Consider the following 22,013-nt stretch of genomic DNA (forward strand, 5'->3'; position numbering starts at 1 on the left):
CCTCCAAACACACAACAACCCGTCATTTTCAGAGAATAAATAAATAAAATAGCTGATTTACATGAAGACACATTAACAGCCAACACTATTTTCAATTCTGAGGCTGTTCTGTAAATATTTATTCATACACTTAAGAATATTCATGTTCTGAGTTCATAAAAACTTGTTCTGTAAATAGTTCTCTTACTTTTGTGATCAAAAACATTGATTTGAATCTCAGTTTTGAGGCTGTTCTGTAAATAGTTTGCAAATAAACAATAAATATAGCAACTTGTGATTAATCCAGATCAATTTCAGACTGAAAATAATGTACTGATTTAAGCCCCACCCATGTCCGGTTAAACCATGCCCACTTCTGGTTTAGGCCCCGCCCACCCGAGTACAGATACAGATCATTTGGATGGTTGAACAGATACAGATTGTGGTGTACTCACTCATCCCTAGTGCAAAGCATGTACTGCAAAACAGAATTAGCTTTCCATGTTACAGCATTGAGCCTGCTAAGCATACCTAACCGCTAATGTTAATGTCACATTCTCAAAAGCATTTAATTTAGATCAGTGATTGCACGTGGGATGGGTTAAGAATCTACCAATTATTTGTTATGCAGTTGATATTGTGCCGGAGCAGGCTGGTGGTCGGAGGTGACTCTGACCACTTGCCATGTTGAAAACACATTTGTTTTTCTCTCGCGAGCTGAGGAAATGAGATTAGTCCAACTATTTACCCAGACTGACAACAAATGAGTAAAGTAAGTACTTTTATGCACTTTTTGTGGTTTCTTGAGGCATTTTGTGAATGCAGACATGCACTCTGACCTCAAAACACGCTCTTGTGACATAAACCAAATGTACCCTCTCTTCTTCTGTGGTGTTTAACGGCAGCCGGCACCCTTATTGTTGCATTGCTGCCACCTTCTGCATCAGTCTGTTATAGCAGTACTAAATCCTCTGGATGAGTCCAGTGTCCTTTAAGTATTTAAAAAGCCAACACTTCCCCTCTCACTTCAATTTAACCTTTATTTAACCAGGTCAGTCCCAGTGAGATCGAGATCTCTTTTACAAGCAAGACCTGGGGCCTCATAGACATTATATATGTAGACGCCTCATGACCTGCTGCAACGTTATCCAGTGTCACCGCCATATTGGATGGGTCTCTTCACAATAGCACCAGAGTCAACGGGGCTCAATGGACAGTGAGCAGATTTGTTGGTATTTTGTGCTGCTTACAGCTGCAGTAGCCGGTGCAGTATAGAAACCAGATGGCATCGGATTACCTTTCATAAGGAAGATTGAAGAATAATTTTGGTTATTTTACCATTTGTAACATTATGTCAAGGTAACAAACGGTACTTACATTTAGCGTTATTCCAGCAGGAACTGGTCCTCTCTCTCATTAGCTGCGTTTCCATCCAACTAGTATCACAACTCATTTTCATTAATGCAGTAAAAGGCATGTCCTGGGTCTTCCCCGGGGCCTCCTCCCAATGGGATGTGCCCAGAACACCTCTCCAGTGAGGCGTCCGGAAGAGATGTCCGAGTCACATCAGCTGGCTCCTTTCGATGTGAAGGAGCAGTGGCTCGACTCTGAGCTCCTGACCCCATTTCTAACTTTTCATCGTCGTAACAAAACCTGGTGAGAGAAGCAGAGGAAGTTAAAGTGATGTCCCGTGTGTGTGTCTGTGTGTGTGTGTGTGTGTGAGAGAGAGCGAGAAATAAATTAAATTGAACAATCCAAACTTGTTTCTTTACTAAATTATAAAATGAATTAATTTATACATTTATCTATATACCATGTGTCTTTGTTAAGGAGCACAGGACAAAGTCTTTCAGCATGAAGGGACGTATTTTTAATGTGTGACAGCATCCTGTATCGTAACTGAATCTCTGCTGTTTCTAACTAACCAAACCGTGGGAAAATCGGGTAAAAATTTGGGGAGTTCCAGATTATTGTAGTTGTTGATTCACCTTCCTCAGTACAAATACAGTAAATGTACTGAGGCACAACAGGGACCCATCCAAGATGGTGGATGACCCTGAACGTCTGCAGTCCATGAGGTGTCTGCTTGTATAATGTCTATGTGGGATTTCATGTACAAAGTGTGTTTATGCACAAAAACCTGGCGTCTGTCCGTCTCCACGTCCACATGCAGATGTATCAAAAGTGACATGAGCGTGGAAATGTGCTTCACGCAAAAATCCAGGCTGGCGTAAACATGTTTCTACAGCCATTGTTCCCCTGTGGACACGTAGAGGTGATGCTGGGAACCGTTAATCGTGTGAAAACATGAAGTCATCAGAGTGATGAGGAACATCAGAGACACACTGATGAACATTAACACACCCACGTGTTTGCAGTTATATGGGTGGATATAAAAACACGCGCAGTGATAAATGGCGCTAACACTGGCTGCGTTAGTGGTGTTAGAGGACCTTACAAATGGTGCAATCCAACGTGAGCATGTATTCAGGGAACACGAGGATTTACTTGCAAATGAGGATAATTGGCTCTGAAATTGATTTTGCTTACCAAGGCCACTGTTCCTGGAGCTGAGTGCAGAACTGCGTTCAGCCCAGAGCGCAACACGGCGAGGAGCCAGGGGTCGTCTGTGCCCACACAGGTGCTGACCACGCTGGGCTTCCTGGCACCAGGGGCATTCCAGAGCTGGTTTCCTAAATGTAACCGGAGCTGCTGACTGCACACATGTTGCTTTGAAGGCGCCATCACATGATGAATCTGTTTCTGTTATAATAGGAAACATTTTCACTCCATCAATGTTCAAATCATATGTGATGTGCAAATGAACGCTGGAGGCTGCACGGTGGGGGGGGGGGGGGGGGGGTTGTGTTTAAATAATTTATTTGTGTAATTGTTCCGCATGAAAACCAGAGCGGGCACGTTTGTGCATGTGTACATTCAGATATGTTTTTATATTTGTTTTCTGTTTGATGGTGAGCTGCAGAGCTTCTTAACAGACTTCCTGTGTTCAGGATGTCAGTAAACGTGTGTGGAAATTGTGAATGATCAGCGGAGGTGCACCTCACCTTTTTAACGTCAGTGTGTGCACATTGTTGTGCATCAGCCTCACACACACACACACACACACTCGCGCTCTGTAGCTCTCATGAACATTTATCCAGGTTCATGATGAATCCGTTTAACAGTGTGCTGAATAAACTGTCCCTGTGTGTCATTTCCAGTCATCCTTTGGTATCATTTCCTTTCTGTGTTCATGTTGTCTGATGTGACGTTGTGGGGAATCTCTGCTCAAAGGGCCTATTTACATGAAATTGAATATTTAAATGGGGCGTGGCCAGGCAGGCCCGGATCCAGACCGGTTTGGACCGATGCATTTGCATAGTGTTGAACGTGTCCCCGCGGTGAACACAGCTTCTCGATGGTTTTCATGTCAACCTATAGTAGGTAAATTATATGGATTGTTCCGAGTTTCAGAGTCATATGGATGTACAAATAAAGTCGGCTATTCAGGGTTTGGTCTGCAGCGGGTCAGTAATCAACTGTTTCTGCAGCGCTACTCCACTTTGAAGACGTGAACCATTGAAGCAGTGCTTCGATCCACTAAGCTCGTTGGTTCTTTGATTCACTGCTCTTCAGAAACAGCAAGTCCACTTCTTAACCCTCTCAAAGCCATTAAAATACCATGAGTCACTTTTGTGTGGATTAAAGTCACTAACTGGGACTCTTGTCTTGTTGCAGTCAAGAAACGAGAATCGTCCTCTGTTTCGCTGTTTCTGAGTCCGCTCGGAATTAATAACTTCAAAATGAATTGCAGCTTTAAATAAAATGACACCTCTTACAAACGTTGTAATACAGACAAGAAACTACAATCGACTAAAACGTTTTTTTCCTCCCAAAATGAAACGTGCTGTATTTCTTTATAAATTACATCCTGAAGTTCAGCACAGCAGCTGTAAGAGCTCAGCTCAGATATATGGAAACACATTTATGCCAGTAATTTCTGAAAAGAAATGGTTTTGACAAAAACTACAGATTTTGTTTATTCCTATTTATGTCCAGAGATCAAGGATTCACCTTGTAGAGTTTATTATGTACAAAGTTTAAGGATGCAGCGACCAATTTCATATTTATTTACTTTAAGACTCAATAAAATGTTCAGTTTCAATTCAATTTCAATTTAATCGGCTTACTTGTAGTTCCTAGGGTTTGTAAGAGTAGAATGGGAGGCAGAGCCTTCAGCTTTCAGGCTCCTCTCCTGTGGAACCAGCTCCCAATTCAGATCAGGGAGACAGACACCCTCTCTACTTTTAAGATTAGGCTTAAAACTTTCCTTTTCGCTAAAGCTTATAGTTAGGGCTGGATCAGGTGACCCTGGACCATCCCTTGGTTATGCTGCTTTAGACGTAGATTGTGGGGGGGGTTCCCATGATGCACTGTTTCTTTCTCTTTTGCTCCGTATGCATCACTCTGTATTTAATCATTAGTGATCGATCTCTGCCCCCCTTCACAGCATGTCTTTTTCCTGTTTTTTTCCCTCAGCCCCAACCAGTCTCAGCAGAAGACTGCCCCTCCCTGAGCCTGGTTCTGCTGGAGGTTTCTTCCTGTTAAAAGGGAGTTTTTCCTTCCCACTGTTGCCAAGTGCTTGCTCATAGGGGGTCGTTTTGACCGTTGGGGTTTTTCATAATTATTGTATGGCCTTGCCTTACAATATGGAGCGCCTTGGGGCAACTGTTTGTTGTGATTTGGCGCTATATAAGAAAAAAGTTGATTGATTGAGTTGATTGATTATAAAGTGCCAAATCACAACAAAATCTAAATATACTAAAACAGATACATCACAGTTGTACACATATCAAATTGTGGTATGTGTACAACTGTGATGTATCTGTTTTAGTATATTTAGTCCTGGACTTGATGAATATTGTTACCTGCTGGACTGTTTCTAATTTTGATTGGTATCAATGGAAAATGTCTTCTGTGAACTGTCTGTATCTCAATATATTATTATTAAGAATATATGCAGTCATATTTTTATTGATTTTATCAAATGAAAAAAAATGTATAGATTCAGGTATAATTGAAAGATTTTGGCAATAAATTTGATACTGTTTACAGTCAATTTTTGTTGTAGTGTTATTTTTAGGACATCATATTTATACAAATAAGAAGTGTTCACTATGGTCCATGAAGTATAATAAATATATATTAAAAGAAGTGTGACAGTGTATGTTGCACACAAATAAAAGAATGAAGATTATTGAATAACAAGACGCATACGATTTTTATTTTATCTTTGGGTAAAAATGCATCTGTCAGATTTTCACTCTGGATCCAGCCCTGCCAGGGAGGAGTTTGGTTCCAAGCTCAGTTCCACGTTCAGTGTGATGGACAAACGGAACGTGCGTGGATCCATGTCTGCACACACTTTGATACAGCTGAATATATTTGTGTTTATGCCAGATTCAGGTTCTGGCGTGTGCTTTTTGCCTCCTTAACCCACAATGAGGGTTAATGAGGCAAAATACCTTCCTGATATCTTTATCCTGAATAGCAGAGATACAGAGGAACATAATGAAACAAGTTTCACTGAAATCCTATGCAAAAGCGCCCTAACTAACCCATCACCATTTATGCAAATTTGGAAAGATTCTGGTCCCAGTGGATCCAAATAGGTATAAATGAGCAAGGCTTATTCAGGGCGCAGGCCCTGGGAAGGTCTCAAATGTAGCCCAAAATCAATCAATCAATCAATTTTTTTATATAGCGCCAAATCACAACAAACAGTTGCCCCAAGGCGCTTTATATTGTAAGGCAAGGCCATACAATAATTATGTAAACCCCAACGGTCAAAACGACCCCCTGTGAGCAAGCACTTGGCTACAGTGGGAAGGAAAAACTCCCTTTTAACAGGAAGAAACCTCCAGCAGAACCAGGCTCAGGGATGCCTGGTTCTGCTGGAGGCCAGAAATGCCAAACATTGTGACTTGAAGTGCCACCTACAGGTGGTGCCCTCAGTTAGCCTTAAAAAATATAACACTGAATGGGAGAACTCCATCCATACATTCATATACCATAAGATTAATGAGGCTTACTGAGGGTGCACAAAGATTTTCAAAGGTCAAAATCCACATTTTGACTATGTCACTGTTTTGACACTTTTAACCTCTACCCTAAAAAGGGCCGGAATTTTCCACCCAAAGGAAACTTTGGCTAAAACAAACATAATTTTTGTCTGTTTGGACAGTATATCTTCCCCTTAAAAACCTCAGTGGCCTACTGAAACATGTTGTATCACCACCTTCTATGAACCATTCCACAGTTACAGACTATGGATCTTAAGCATGGCCCATGGTGCAAACTGCTCCTTTTTAAAAACCCTATTAAGTTTTATTTACTTATGGGTTGCTCGTTGTCATGGACTATCCAGCCGTTGTTATATCAACTGGCTTTATTAACATTTATGAACTGCAGAACGGCGTGCTTAGCACTTAGCCTAGCAGTTCTTCTTCAACACTTCGGCAAGTGTTTTTGTGCACACAGCACTGCTCAGCGTAACAGTGACGCCCGGTAGCTCATGTGAGAACTGTCACAAACACGATGACGGTCGTCTACTGCAGAGGAATGCGAGCGACGTGGGGCTGAGTGCTCCATCACATGGTGGTACGTGGTAGCTGCAGTTTTTTGAGTTAAGACACTGAAGTGTTGTCGACTAAAATACGATCAGGCTCCTCTGCACCAGGCTAAAACCTGAAGTTGGGTAACTCAGTGCTTTGTACAGTGACTAACATCAACAAAAATTAGTCAACTAAGTGAGTTTAGTTGACTAACCAAGATGAGTGATTCACGAAAGCAGGCCCTGGTTTTTTCACCTCAACTCCCGTCTGATTTCTGCCTGCATATTTGGGTTTATTCTGACTTTACTTGAACATAACATTTGCACGTTGGTTGTTTGTTTTCAGGTCAGACGTGGAGGAAAGTGATTTCCAGAAGAAATGAATCTGAGGGTTCAGCTGACACTCTTGTGTTTTCTTTAGATCTCTTACCTGGAGGTTGAGGTGGAGATGCTGACTGAGCAGCTTCACTGCCCTGCGGTGTGCGAAGAGGACCAGAACGGCAGCGTGACCGTGGACGACCTCCACCACGTTCAGAAGGTCAACAGAGAGCTGGAGCTGCAGCTCAACGACAAGAACAGGGTGTGTTGGTTTTTGCTCCATCATGCATGTTCTTTGAGTTCCTGTGTGAAGGGGCTGGAGAAGATCTCACTGAGGGTCACTGAGGGCTGCTTGCATCTGCTTCAAGTCTCTCAATGAAACAAAGTCTTATTTTCATCCATTTTAAAGTTTGCTGCTCTGTACACAGAAAAAACAAAAACAAAACAAAAATGCTGCTGTAACCGGTAAACTTACAATTAGTGTGTGTGTGTGTGTGTGTGTGTGTGTGTGTGTGTGTGTGTGTGTGTGTGTGTGTGTGTGTGTGTGTGTGTGTGTGTGTGTGTGTGTGTGTGTGTGTGTGTGTGTGTGTGTGTGTGTGTGTGAGACAGACAGACAGAGAGACATTTTTCTTTTATTTTTGGACTAAAAATAAAGTCTGAGTTATTTTCATTACTTACTTCATCCAAACCATCAACATGTTTATTAGACCCCATTCCTACCAGGCTGCTCAAGGAAGTCCTACCATTATTTAATGCTTCGATCTTAAATATGATCAATCTATCTTTGTTAATTGGCTATGTACCACAGGCTTTTAAGGTGGCAGTAATTAAACCATTACTTAAAAAGCCATCACTTGACCCAGCTATCTTAGCTAATTATAGGCCAATCTCCAACCTTCCTTTTCTCTCAAAAATTCTTGAAAGGGTAGTTGTAAAACAGCTAACTGATCATCTGCAGAGGAATGGTCTATTTGAAGAGTTTCAGTCAGGTTTTAGAATTCATCATAGTACAGAAACAGCATTAGTGAAGGTTACAAATGATCTTCTTATGGCCTCGGACAGTGGACTCATCTCTGTGCTTGTTCTGTTAGACCTCAGTGCTGCTTTTGATACTGTTGACCATAAAATTTTATTACAGAGATTAGAGCATGCCATAGGTATTAAAGGCACTGCGCTGCGGTGGTTTGAATCATATTTGTCTAATAGATTACAATTTGTTCATGTAAATGGGGAATCTTCTTCACAGACTAAAGTTAATTATGGAGTTCCACAAGGTTCTGTGCTAGGACCAATTTTATTCACTTTATACATGCTTCCCTTAGGCAGTATTATTAGACGGTATTGCTTAAATTTTCATTGTTACGCAGATGATACCCAGCTTTATCTATCCATGAAGCCAGAGGACACACACCAATTAGCTAAACTGCAGGATTGTCTTACAGACATAAAGACATGGATGACCTCTAATTTCCTGCTTTTAAACTGAAGTTATTGTACTTGGCCCCACAAATCTTAGAAACATGGTGTCTAACCAGATCCTTACTCTGGATGGCATTACCCTGACCTCTAGTAATACTGTGAGAAATCTTGGAGTCATTTTTGATCAGGATATGTCATTCAAAGCGCATATTAAACAAATATGTAGGACTGCTTTTTTGCATTTACGCAATATCTCTAAAATCAGAAAGGTCTTGTCTCAGAGTGATGCTGAAAAACTAATTCATGCATTTATTTCCTCTAGGCTGGACTGTTGTAATTCATTATTATCAGGTTGTCCTAAAAGTTCCCTAAAAAGCCTTCAGTTAATTCAAAATGCTGCAGCTAGAGTACTGACGGGGACTAGAAGGAGAGAGCATATCTCACCCATATTGGCCTCTCTTCATTGGCTTCCTGTTAATTCTAGAATAGAATTTAAAATTCTTTTTCTTACTTATAAGGTTTTGAATAATCAGGTCCCATTTTATCTTAGGGACCTCGTAGTACCATATCACCCCAATAGAGCGCTTCGCTCTCAGACTGCAGGCTTACTTGTAGTTCCTAGGGTTTGTAAGAGTAGAATGGGAGGCAGAGCCTTCACCTTTCAGGCTCCTCTCCTGTGGAACCAGCTCCCAATTCAGATCAGGGAGACAGACACCCTCTCTACTTTTAAGATTAGGCTTAAAACTTTCCTTTTTGCTAAAGCTTATAGTTAGGGCTGGATCAGGTGACCCTGAACCATCCCTTAGTTATGCTGCTATAGACGTAGACTGCTGGGGGGTTCCCATGATGCACTGTTTCTTTCTCTTTTTGCTCTGTATGCACCACTCTGCATTTAATCATTAGTGATCGATCTCTGCTCCCCTCCACAGCATGTCTTTTTCCTGGTTCTCTCCCTCAGCCCCAACCAGTCCCAGCAGAAGACTGCCCCTCCCTGAGCCTGGTTCTGCTGGAGGTTTCTTCCTGTTAAAAGGGAGTTTTTCCTTCCCACTGTAGCCAAGTGCTTGCTCACAGGGGGTCGTTTTGACCGTTGGGGTTTTACATAATTATTGTATGGCCTTGCCTTACAATATAAAGCGCCTTGGGGCAACTGTTTGTTGTGATTTGGCGCTATATAAAAAAATTGATTGATTGATTAAAAGGACTCATTTTGTGGAGGTATTCTGTCCCCCCCAGTTGTTGCTGGGCAGACGTGAGTGTGCGACAGGCGTCTCCGAACCTAAAGATTTTCATCAGCACGTTTCACAGGCGGGTGAATCATGGATTATTTGCATCAGTGTGATTTTGTGTTTTGTTGACTTGTCCTTCTTTTTTTTTTTAACATATCTTTATTGTTATTCAGATCTTCATCATGTCACAGATTAGTCTTTTGTTTTTTTTTTTCCTCTTTTCCATTTATGTGACCCCCCCCACACACACAACTTCAAACAAACCCCACAGCACAGTCTTATCTTACAGATATAGTGGTATTCAAAAAAAGAGGCAAAAAAGTACATTTAATACTCTCAAAAGCATACAAAAAAGAGAGAAACAGGAAAAGATAAATTACAGACAGCCAAGGCTCCTGTACAAATTCAGTCATCTTTCTGTGGTTTGGGAAGTGTTTTCCAGAATATATTTGCTATCCTGGATCCCACATAAAGAGCGGGGTCCATATATCATAAAACATGCCAGTTTTACCTTTAACCCAGTATGTCAGGTATTCCACGGGCAACATGTTGAATATATTCTTATGCCAATCTGACAGTGTTGGCGGTTTATTTAAGATCCATTTTAACAATATGCTGTTGCATGTAGCGTATGTTAACATGTACAGCAATTCTCTTCTGTAAGTCCCTTTGATTTGTGTGTGTGTGTGTCATTCCTAGAAGAAGACATACCAGATCCAGGCTCATGTCCTCACTGAAAACTTGATTTGACTTTTACCCAGAAACCCTGAATAAGGCCACAGCTCCATATCATGTGTGTATATAACTGCCAACATCCTTACTACACTTAACACACACACACACATCTGACTTTTTAGGGTCCATTTTCTGTCAAATGTGAGGTGATACCTGAAGACAGTGTAATATCCTGAACTACACATTCCCATAAACCAGTCCCTGTAGCTTCATCCATCTCTGCTCCAAGATCTTGAGCCCACATTTGCAGGAAATACTATAAGAAATCAGGAAAAATAATTGTGGCAGTCAGTAACTGTTACTTTTTTAGACCAGAGGGAAAAAATATGGAATCACTCAATTCTGAGGAATAAATTATGGAATCACCCGTTAAATTTTCATCCCCAAAACTAACACCTGCGTCAAATCAGATCTGCTCGTTAGTCTGCATCTAAAAAGGAGTGATCACACCTTGGAGAGCTATTGCACCAAGTGGACTGACATGAATCATGGCTCCAACACGAGAGATGTCAGTTGAAACAAAGGAGAGGATTATCAAACTCTTAAAAGAGGGTAAATCATCACTCAATGTTGCAAAAGATGTTGGTTGTTCACAGTCAGCTGTGTCTAAACTCTGGACCAAATACAAACAACATGGGAAGGTTGTTAAAGGCAAACACACTGGTAGACCAAGGAAGACATCAAAGCGTCAAGACAGAAAACTTAAAGCAATATGTCTCAAAAATTGAAAAATGCACAACAAAACAAATGAGGAACGAATGGGAGGAAACTGGAGTCAACGTCTGTGACCGAACTGTAAGAAACCGCCTAAAGGAAATGGGATTTACATACAGAAAAGCTAAACGAAAGCCATCATTAACACTTAAACAGAAAAAAACAAGGTTACAGTGGGCTAAGGAAAAGCAGTCGTGGACTGTGGATGACTGGATGAAAGTCATATTCAGTGATGAATCTTGAATCTGCATTGGGCAAGGTGATGATGCTGGAACTTTTGTTTGGTGCCGTTCCAATGAGATTTATAAAGATGACTGCCTGAAGAGAACATGTAAATTTCCACAGTCATTGATGATATGGGGCTGCATGTCAGGTAAAGGCACTGGGGAGATGGCTGTCATTACATCATCAGTAAATGCACAAGTTTACATTGATATTTTGGACACTTTTCTTATCCCATCAATTGAAAGGATGTTTGGGGATGATGAAATCATTTTTCAGGATGATAATGCATCTTGCCATACAGCAAAAACTGTGAAAATATTCCTTGCAAAAAGACACATAGGGTCAATGTCATGGCCTGCAAATAGTCCGGATCTTAATCCAATTGAAAATCTTTGGTGGAAGTTGAAGAAAATGGTCCATGACAAGGCTCCAACCTGCAAAGCTGATCTGGCAACAGCAATCAGAGAAAGTTGGAGCCAGATTGATGAAGAGTACTGTTTGTTACTCATTAAGTCCATGCCTCAGAGACTGCAAGCTGTTATAAAAGCCAGAGGTGGTGCAAGAAAATACTAGTGATGTGTTGGAGCGTTCTTTTGTTTTCATGATTCCATCATTTTTTCCTCAGAATTGAGTGATTCCATATTTTTTTCCCTCTGCTTGGTCTAAAAAAGTAACCATTACTGACTGCCACAATTTTTTTTTTTCCTGATTTCTTATAGTGTTTCTTAAAGCCAGAAAGTTGCCACTTGAAATGACTTTAGTTTTGTGTCATGTCTGTGATCTGCTTTTTTTCTACAAAATTAAACAATTGAATGAACATCCTCCGAGGCCGGTGATTCCATAATTTTTGCCAGGGGTTGTATAAGTACCCAAATCTACAAAGCCTTGTGTAGCCCATCTGAAAGGTAACAGCCCAGGGGATAAAGTGTGATGCACTTGGCTCAATGGAATTGCCTCTGATTTATTAAAATTTCTTTTATATCCGGAGAATTCACTAAATTGATTAATAACATTAAGTACTGAGGTAACGGCTATTTCTGGTTTTGGAATAAACAATAAAACATCATCCGCATACACCTGTACTGCTTTTGATTAATTGATATTCCATAAATATCAGGATGAGTTCTAATGGCTTCTGCTAGCAGCTCAGTTGCAGTCGCAAACAGCAATGGCAACAGGGGACATCCTTGCTCAATCCCTCTTCCCAGCACAAAGTATGGAGAACATTTGCCATTTGTAATAATGGCCGCCATCGGATTATGGTATAGCAGTCTGACCCATTCAATAAAATTTTTGCGTAAATCAAATTGTTTGAGTATGAAGAACAGAAAATCCCATTCGTAGGAGTGATTTACTGTTAGGGGTTTTTTTTTGGTTTTTTTTTACTACTGTTCCTATCAGTCTAATACTTTTGTTAGTTTTTCAGTGTAACTTTTACATCACTAATTTACTCCTGTGTGAGCCTTACGAGTGGTTAGCATATTCATTAGTAGTTAGCTCGTGCTTGCTTGGCTATACTCTTGAATTTTCTGGTACACAAAGTACACTACATTGCACTTTACGTAAATCCTGCGTGATTCTGGAAGATAGGGTGGCTCTCTTAGAGAGTTAGAACAGCTTCTCAGGTCAGTGGAGATAGATGTTATGGGCACTCCAGATGCTTTTAGTGCTGGGTTGGCTAGCATGCCCATGAGCATCAGCCCAGAAACGCTGGCTGTAGAGGACGGTTTTCGGACAGTGGTTAGGATGAAAAAACTTCTCACCCTATCTCTAAGGGAGACACCAGCCACCCTTCTAAGGACACCCATTTTGGCCGCTTGTACCCGCGATCTACTTCTTTCAGTCATGACCCAACTATCATGACCATAGGTGAGAGTAGGAATGAAGATTGACCAGTACATTGAGAGCTTCGCCTTTTGGCTCAGCTCCCTTTTCGTCACAACAGTACGGTAAATCAAATGCAATACCACCTCTGCTGCACTGATTTTGCAGCCAATCTCGCGCTCCATTGTCCCCTCACTTGTGAACAAGACCCCGTATTCCCTACACGGAGTAGGTAATCCATCGGTTTCCGTGCTGAGAACCATGGCCTCAGATTTAGAGGTGCTGATCCTCATCCCAGCCGCCTCACACTCGGCTGTGAACCGATTCATTGCGTGTTGGAGGTCACAGCTGATGAAGCCAACAGGACCACATCATCTGCAAAAAGAAGTGATGAGACCCTGAGCCCACCAAACTGGTAACCCTCCTCTCCTGACTACGCCTCGATATCCTGTCCATGAACATCACGAACAGAATTGGTGACAAGGTAGGCCATCCTCCACCGGAAACGAGTCCGACTTACTGCTGAGCACCTGAACACAGCTCTCACTTTGCGAGTACAGAGATTGGATGGCCCTGAGAAGGGACCCCCTCACTCCATACTTGGGCAGCATCTCCCACAGTATCTCCCAGGGTACCCGATCATACGCCAGGTCAGGTGCTGGGAATCGTCTCATTGCGGCCGATGATCCATCCATCACACAGCTGCTTAAGGGACCTTGACAAAGAGACTCTGCCGGTCACCACACCCGGTTTCGTTGGTTATCGGGAACGCTTTCCGTTGTTAGGCTGTGACTCTTGTTAGGCGGTTCAAATCACTGTGTGATTCGGCTGACCTGGATGTTTTATCTCTGCAGCGCTTGTAGTCTGGGATCGTCAGAATAAAGGCTTGAGTGTCTTTATTTTCTATTCGCCAAAACAAAAATTCGTCTTTCGTTGTCTTTGGAAGCCGGATCAAATCACAAAACTCGATATAAAAATAGTTGACTTTGTAAGAAAAATGTTTGCGAGATGAATTTGGAGCTCAAGAAGAAAAAGGTTTTAATTTGAAAAATCGCAAAAGGAAGTTAAATGTGCTTGTGTGTTTAACTTTACAAAAGCTGAGCAAAAGTTATTTGTAGAAAAAAGGAAAAAGTAATTTCTTGTTGGTGCACACAAACAAGAAATACATTTACACAACACGTGGTTGCAGACAAAGTGTCATAAAAATTTGGACGGCAAGGCAGCGTCTCGAGACCCAAGAAAAGAAAAGGCGAGAGTCGGTGGATGAAAAGAAGAGAGTAAGAGTGTTGCATAATAGAAGAGAGCGATTCCCCGGGGGCGCATGCTTTTAAAGTGTTAAAAGCTCCACCCCCAAGAATTCTGGGCACTGTAATTTTCTTCTTCATTTTTTTGTCTAGTTTTATAATAAATCAGCATCTGTTATTCTTAAAATTCCCGCTTACAAACCAAGGAAGTCCTGTATTGCAATACTCTAGTAAATCTACAATCTGTGATCAGAGCAAAAGTGTGGATATACATAAACTCCATGGGTGAGATTAAATGATCACAGGTTATTTTCTTTCTCTTTTTGTTTTTTTTGTTACAACAACCAAAATACAACTTTTTAAACATGGTCACAATTCTATAATACTGTACAAGTTAGTTGCATGCCCTTCCCAATTTGTCCAACAGGGGTCACTCTTGGTTCATGGACTGGGTTTTGGATTTCATCGTAAAATATTATATCCATCAATCCTGCATCAATTTGAACCAGACAAACTACAGTGTTATTCCCAAGTTGAGAGTAATCCTTCTGTTGTATCGTCTTGTATGGATTTTGCAGTAAAATCACAATTTTTGGACTTTGGGGAAAGTAGACCTTTCTGTGGTCTGTTTTTTTTAGATGAGAAAGGAGCTGGCAACATCTGGTTTCTTGGCTGATAAGGGGATTCACTGCTCCGTGAGGTCTGCACTTTAGACCGTCTTAAATCCTGTTAGTGGTGGGGGTTGGTGACAGTTGGCCATCCTGTGCTATGGTCAGGAAAGCCTCCTTTTGGCAACTTTATTTCCCAGATCTTGAGCTGTCTTTGAAGAAATTTTGTGACTTTTGCTTAATGCAAACTTAGGAGGTTGTTGAATTGTGGATGCAGGCTTCTCGCTGGTAGGTAGATCTGTCAAGTCAGTGTCGGGTCACTCTGGGTGTAGATCTGTCAAGTCAGTGTTGGGTCCCTCTGAGGGTAGATCTGTCAAGTCAGTGTCGGGTCCCTCTGGTGGTAGGTCCCTCTGGTGGTAGATCTGTCAAGTCAGTGTCAGGTCCCTCTAGTGGTAGATCTGTCAAGTCAGTGCCGGGTCACTCTGGTGGTAGATCTGTCAAGTCAGTGTCGGGTCCCTCTGGCGGTAGATCTGTCAAGTCAGTCTCTGGTCCCACTGGTGGTAGATCTGTCAAGTCAGTCTCAGGTCCCTCTGGTGGTAGATCTCTCAAGTCAGTGTCAGGTCCCTCTGGTGGTAGATCTGTCAAGTCAGTCTAAGGTCCCACTGGTGGTAGATCTGTCAAGGCAGTGTCAGGTCTCTCTGATAGTAGATCTGTCAAGGCAGTGTCGGGTCCCTCTGGTGGTTTATCTGCCAAGTCAGTGTCAGGTCCCTCTGGTGGTGGATCTGCCAAGTCAGTGTCAGGTCCCTCTGGTGGTGGATCTGCCAAGTCAGTCTAAGGGCCCTCTGGGGTAGATCTGTCAAGTCAGTCTAAGGGCCCTCTAGTGGTAGATCTGTCAAGTCAGTGTCAGGTCCCTCTGGTGGTAGATCTGTCAAGGCAGTCTCAGTTCCTGCCTGTGGTACATCTGTCAAGGCAGTCTCAGGTCCCTCTGGGGGTAGATCTGTCAAGTCAGTCTCAGGTCCCTCTGGCGGTAGATCTGTCAAGTCAGTCTCAGGTCCCTCTGGCGGTTGATCTGTCAAGTCAGTGTCGGGGCCCTCTGGCGGTTGATCTGTCAAGCCAGTGTCGGGTCCCTCTGGTGGTTGATCTGTCAAGTCAGTGTCGGGTCCCTCTGGCGGTTGATCTGTCAAGCCAGTGTCGGGTCCCTCTGGCGGTAGATCTGTCAAGTCAGTGTCGGGTCCCTCTGGCGGTAGATCTGTCAAGTCAGTGTCGGGTCCCTCTGGCGGTAGATCTGTCAAGTCAGTGTCGGGTCCCTCTGGCAGTAGATCTGTCAAGTCAGTGTCGGGTCCCTCTGGCGGTAGATCTGTCAAGTCAGTGTCGTGTCCCTCTGGCGGTAGATCTGTCAAGTCACTGTCGGGTCCCTCTGGCGGTAGATCTGTCAAGTCACTGTCGGGTCCCTCTGGCGGTAGATCTGTCAAGTCATTGTCGGGTCCCTCTGGCGATAGATCTGTCACGTCAGTCTAAGGGCCCTCTGGGGGTAGACCTGTCAAGTCAGTGTCAGGGCCCTCTAGTGGTAGATCTGTCAAGTCAGTGTCAGGTCCCTCTGGTGGTAGATCTGTCAAGGCAGTCTCAGTTCCTGCCTGTGGTAGATCTGTCAAGGCAGTCTCAGGTCCCTCTGGGGGTAGATCTGTCAAGTTAGTCTTAGGTCCCTCTGGCTTTAGATCTGCCAAGTCATCCTCAGGTCCCTCTGTGGTAGATCTGCCAAGTCACGCTCAGGTCTCTCTCTGTCTCCAGGTAAAACTGGAGTTGCATCAGGAAGGGATCTGCCTGTATCTGCTTTGACAACCCCGAACAAAATGGGAGCAGCAAAATGAACAAGATGTTTTTAAGCACAGGAGTAATATAAGTACCCAAATCTACAAAGCCTTGTGTAGCCCATCTGAAAGGTAACAGCCCAGGGGATAAAGTGTGATGCACTTGGCTCAATGGAATTGCCTCTTAGTAAAATTTATTTTATATCTGGAGAATTCACTAAATTGATTAATAACATTAAGGGCTGAGGTAACGGATATTTCTGGTTTTGGAATAAACAATAAAACATCATCTGCATACACCTGTACTGCTTTTGATTAATTGATATTCCATAAATATCAGGATGAGTTCTAATGGCTTCTGGTAGCAGCTCAGTTGCAGTCGCAAACAGCAAAGGCAACAGGGGACATCCTTGCTCGATCCCTCTTCCCAGCACAAAGTATGGAGAACATTTGTAATAATGGCCGCCATCGGATTATGGTATAGCAGTCTGATCTCAAGTCAGTGTCAGGTCCCTCTGGCGGTAGATCTGTCAAGTCAGTGTCGGGTCCCTCTGGCGGTAGATCTGTCAAGACAGTGTCGGGTCCCTCTGGCGGTAGATCTGTCAAGACAGTGTCGGGTCCCTCTGGCGGTAGATCTGTCAAGTCAGTGTCGGGTCCCTCTGGCGGTAGATCTGTCAAGGCAGTGTCGGGTCCCTCTGGCGGTAGATCTGTCAAGGCAGTGTCAGGTCCCTCTGGGGGTAGATCTGTCAAGTCATGACCCATTCATTAAAATACTACTGTTCCTATCAGTCTAAAACTGCTGTTACTTTTTCAGTGTAACTTTTACATCACTAATTTACTCCTGTGTGAAGCTTACGTGTTTTTAGCATATTCATTAGTAGTTAGCTCGCGCTTGCTTGGCTATACTCTTGAATTTTCTGGTACACAGAGTACACTACTTTACACTTTACGTAAATCCTGCGTGATCCTGGAAGATAGGGTGTCTCCCTTAGAGAGTTAGAACAACTTCTTAGCCCAGTGGAGATAGATGTTATGGGCACTCCAGATGAGGTTAGTGCTGGGCCGGCTAGCATGCCCATGAGCATCAGCCCAGAAACGCTGGCTGTAGAAGACGGTTTTCGGACAGTGTTTAGGATGAACAAACTTCTCACCCTATCTCTAAGGGAGACACCAGCCACCCTCCTAAGGACATCCATTTCGGCCTCTTGTACCCGCAGTCTAGTTCTTTCAGTCATGACCCAACTCTCATGACCACAGGTGAGACTAGGAATGAAGATTGACCAGTAGATTGAGAGCTTCGCCTTTTGGCTCATCTCCCTTTTCGTCACAACAGTACGGTAAATCAAATGCAATCCCGCCTCTGCTGCACTGATTCTGCGGCCAATCCCGCGCTCCATTGTCCCCTCACTTGTGAACAAGACCCCAAAGTACTTGAACTCCTTCACTTGGGGCAAGGCCGTATTCCCTACTTGGAGTAGGTAATCCATCGGTTTCCTGCTGAGAACCATGGCCTCAGATTTAGAGGTGCTGATCCTCATCCCAGCCACCTCACACTCGGCTGTGAACCGATCCACTGAGTGTTGGAGGTTAGGCTAATGAAGCCAACAGGAGCACATCATCTGCAAAAAGAAGTGATGAGACCCTGAGCCCACCAAACTGAAAACCCTCCTCCCCTGACTACGCCTCGATATCCTGTCCATGAACATCACGAACAGAATTGGTGACAAGGGCGTAGCCCTGGCGGAGGCCATCCTCCACCGGAAACGAGCCCGACTTCCTGCTGAGCACCTGAACACAGCTCTCACTTTGCAAGTACAGAGATTGGATGGCCCTGAGAAGGGACCCCCTCACTCCATACTCACGCAGCATCTCCCACAGTATCTCCCAGGGTACCCGATCATACGCCAGGTCAGGTGCTGGGAATCGTCTCGTTGCAGTCGATGATCCATCCATCACACAGCTGCTTCAGGGACCTTGACAAAGAGACTCTGCCGGTCACCACACCCGGTTTCGTTGGTTACCGGAAACGCTTTCCTTTGTTAGGCTCTGACTTGCGGCGGCGGTTCAAATCACTGCGCAATTCGGCTGACCTGGATGTTTTTGTCTCTGCAGCGCTTGTAGTCTGGGATCGTCAGAATAAAGGCTTGAGTGTCTTTCTTTTCTATTCGCCAAAACAAAAATTCGTATTTGGAAGCCAGATCAAATCACAAAACTCGATATAAAAATAGTTGACTTTGTAAGAAAAATGTTTGCAAGATGAATTTGGAGTTCAAGAAGAAAAAGGCTTTAATTTGAAAAATCGCAAAAGGAAGTTAAATGCGCCTGCGCGTTTAACTTTACAAAGTTGAGCAAAAGTTATCTGTAGAAAAAAGGAAAAAGTAATTTCTTGTTGGTGCGCACAAACAAGAAATAAGTTTACACAACACGTGGGTTGCAGACAAAGGGTCATAAAAAATTTGGACGCCTAGGCAGCGTCTCGAGACCCAAGAAAAGAAAAGGCAAGAGTCGGCGGATGAAAAGAAGAGAGTAAGAGCATTGTGTAAGAGAAGAGAGTGATTCCTCGGGGGTGCATGCTTTTAAAGGGTTAAAAGCCCCCCCAAAAAAATTCTGGGTACTGTAATTTTCTTCTTCGTTCCTTTGTCTAGTTTTATAATAAATCAGGATCTGTTATTCTTAAAATTCCCGCTTACAAACCAAGTAAGTCCTGTATTGCAAAACTCTAGTAAACAATGACCTTAGAACTACCACCCAACACAATTATATATATGAAAAAGCACATTGGATAAACTTTCTACAATCTATGATCAGAGCAAAAGTGCAGATATCTTCTTCTTTGTCTTTCAGCTGTTCCTGTTAGGGGTCGCCACAGCAGATCAATCGTTTCCATCTCACCCTGTCCTCTGTATCTTCCTCTGTCACACCAACCACCTGCATGTCCTCTCTCAGATAATAATAATAATAATAATACATTTTATTTGAATTGCACCTTACATTTCAAAGAAATCTCAAAGTGCTACAGCAAGGATTTAAAAACAGAATTTAAAACCAGATTTTATACAACCATTTCAAAAGATAAAATATCTAAAAGGCCTTTTGAAATAAAAATGTCTTTAGGCCTTTTTTAAAGACCTCCACACTTTGTGGGGCCCTCAGTGTCTCTGGGAGGGAGTTCCAGAGCCGAGGGGCCACTGCCTGGAAGGCCCTGTCTCCCATGGTGGAGAGTCTGGTCCTGAGTTGGTGAAGGCAGTGTGAGGAGGTGGTGGAGCGGAGAGATCTTGAGGCGGTGTGTGGGGTGAGTAGTTTACTGAGGTAGGCAGGGGCGGTTCCGTGTATGCACTGATAAGTGAGGAGGCAGAGTTTGTACTCTATTCTGTATTTGATGGGCAGCCAGTGGAGGGATCTGAGGACAGGGGTGATGTGGTCAAACTTGTGCCTCCTTGTCAGGACCCGGGCAGCACAGTTCTGGATGTGCTGCAGCTTTTGCAGGTTTTTTACCAGGGGTCCCGATGAGGAGGGCATTGCAATAGTCCAACCTGGAGGAGACAAAAGCATTAACCAACCTCTCAGCATCCAGTTGGGAAAGGGAGGGGCGGAGTTTGGCTATGTTTTTGAGGTGATGGAAAGAGACTTTGCATAGGTGGCGGATGTGGGTGTCAAAGGTGAGATGTGGGTCAAATCTGACTCCAAGATTGGTGACGGAGGTGGACAGGGGAATGTTGTGGCAGAGAATGGGAATACTGATGAGGGAGGAGGACTGGGTTTGATGTGGGGTACCGATGAGGATGGCTTGAGTTTTATCAGTGTTTAGTTTGAGAAAGTTATCAGTCATCCATGCCTCTATCTCCTCCAGGCAAGCCTGAAAGGCAGACGACAGAGCTGAGGGGGAGTGTGGAGTCCATTTTGATGTATAACTGTGTCGTCTGTGTAGCAATGAAATGAAACCTTGTGCTTACGGATGATTTGACCGAGGGGGAGCATGTAGATGGTAAAAAGGGTTGGACCAAGGACGGACCCTTGTGGCACTCCACAGCTGACAGTATGGGTTTTGGATTTGGATTGTCCGAGTGTAACACATTCTGTCCTGTTCGTGAGATATGAGCGGAACCAGTTGAGAGTCGTGCCAGTGAGTCCTATTTCAGTGTTGAGGCGGTGGAGCAGGATGGTGTGGTCAGTGGTGTCAAAAGCGGCTGATAGATCCAGTAGGAGGAGGAGAGATGGTCAGCCCTGGTCCGCAGTCATGAGAAGGTCGTTCATTGAGATTGGGCAATAATGAGCCAGGATTTTCGGGTCAAGTGAGGGTTTTTTTGAGATGAGGGCGAATGATGGCTGATTTGAGAGCTGGAGGAACCTGACCGGATTTGAGTGACTGGTTAATAATTTCTTTGATTAGAGGACTAATCAATCAATCAATTTCAATCAATTTTTTTTATATAGCGCCAAATCACAACAAACAGTTGCCCCAAGGCGCTTTATATTGTAAGGCAAGGCCATACAATAATTAATTTTTTCTCTAATAGTTAAAATTTTGTTAGCAAAGAAAGTCATGAACTCATTACTAGTTAAAGTTAATGGAATACTCAGCTCAATAGAGCTCTGACTCTTTGTCAGCCTGGCTACAGTGCTGAAAAGAAACCTGGGGTTGTTCTTATTTTCTTCAATTAGTGATGAGTAGAAAGATGTCCTAGCTTTACGGAGGGCTTTTTTATAGAGCAACAGACTCTTTTTCCAGGCTAAGTGAAGATCTTCTAAATTAGTGAGACGCCATTTCCTCTCCAACTTACGGGTTATCTGCTTTAAGCTACGAGTTTGAGAGTTATACCATGGAGTCAGACACTTCTGATTTAAAGCTCTCTTTTTCAGAGGAGCTACAGCATCCAAAGCTGTCTTCAATGAGGATGTAAAACTATTGACGAGATACTCTATCTCCCTTACAGAGTTTAGGTAGCTACTCTGCACTGTGTTGTTATATGGCATTAGAGAACATAAAGAAGGAATCATATCCTTAAACCTAGTTACAGCGCTTTCTGAAAGACTTCTAGTGTAATGAAACTTATTCCCTACTGCTGGGTAGTCCATCAGAGTAAATGTAAATGTTATTAAGAAATGATCAGACAGAAGGGAGTTTTCAGGGAATACTGTTAAGTCTTCTATTTCCATACCATAAGTCAGAACAAGATCTAAGATATGATTAAAGTGGTGGGTGGACTCATTTACTTTTTGAGCAAAGCCAATAGAGTCTAATAATAGATTAAATGCAGTGTTGAGGCTGTCATTCTCAGCATCTGTGTGGATGTTAAAAT

At 43.1% G+C, this 22,013-nt stretch overlaps 1 protein-coding gene across 1 annotated transcript in view; it reads left to right on the forward strand.

Annotated features, from left to right (window-relative positions):
• Positions 1-22,013, forward strand: part of golga1 (golgin A1) — a 298,924-nt gene that overhangs the window by 212,490 nt on the left and 64,421 nt on the right. Inside the window, exon 20 of the mRNA XM_034169655.1 lies at positions 7,014-7,172. Coding sequence (XP_034025546.1) covers positions 7,014-7,172 — 159 coding nt within the window. The remainder of the gene's footprint in view (positions 1-7,013; positions 7,173-22,013) is intronic.

Source organism: Thalassophryne amazonica, chromosome 5 (assembly GCF_902500255.1).
Source record: "Thalassophryne amazonica chromosome 5, fThaAma1.1, whole genome shotgun sequence".
NCBI classification, from domain to species: domain Eukaryota; kingdom Metazoa; phylum Chordata; class Actinopteri; order Batrachoidiformes; family Batrachoididae; genus Thalassophryne; species Thalassophryne amazonica.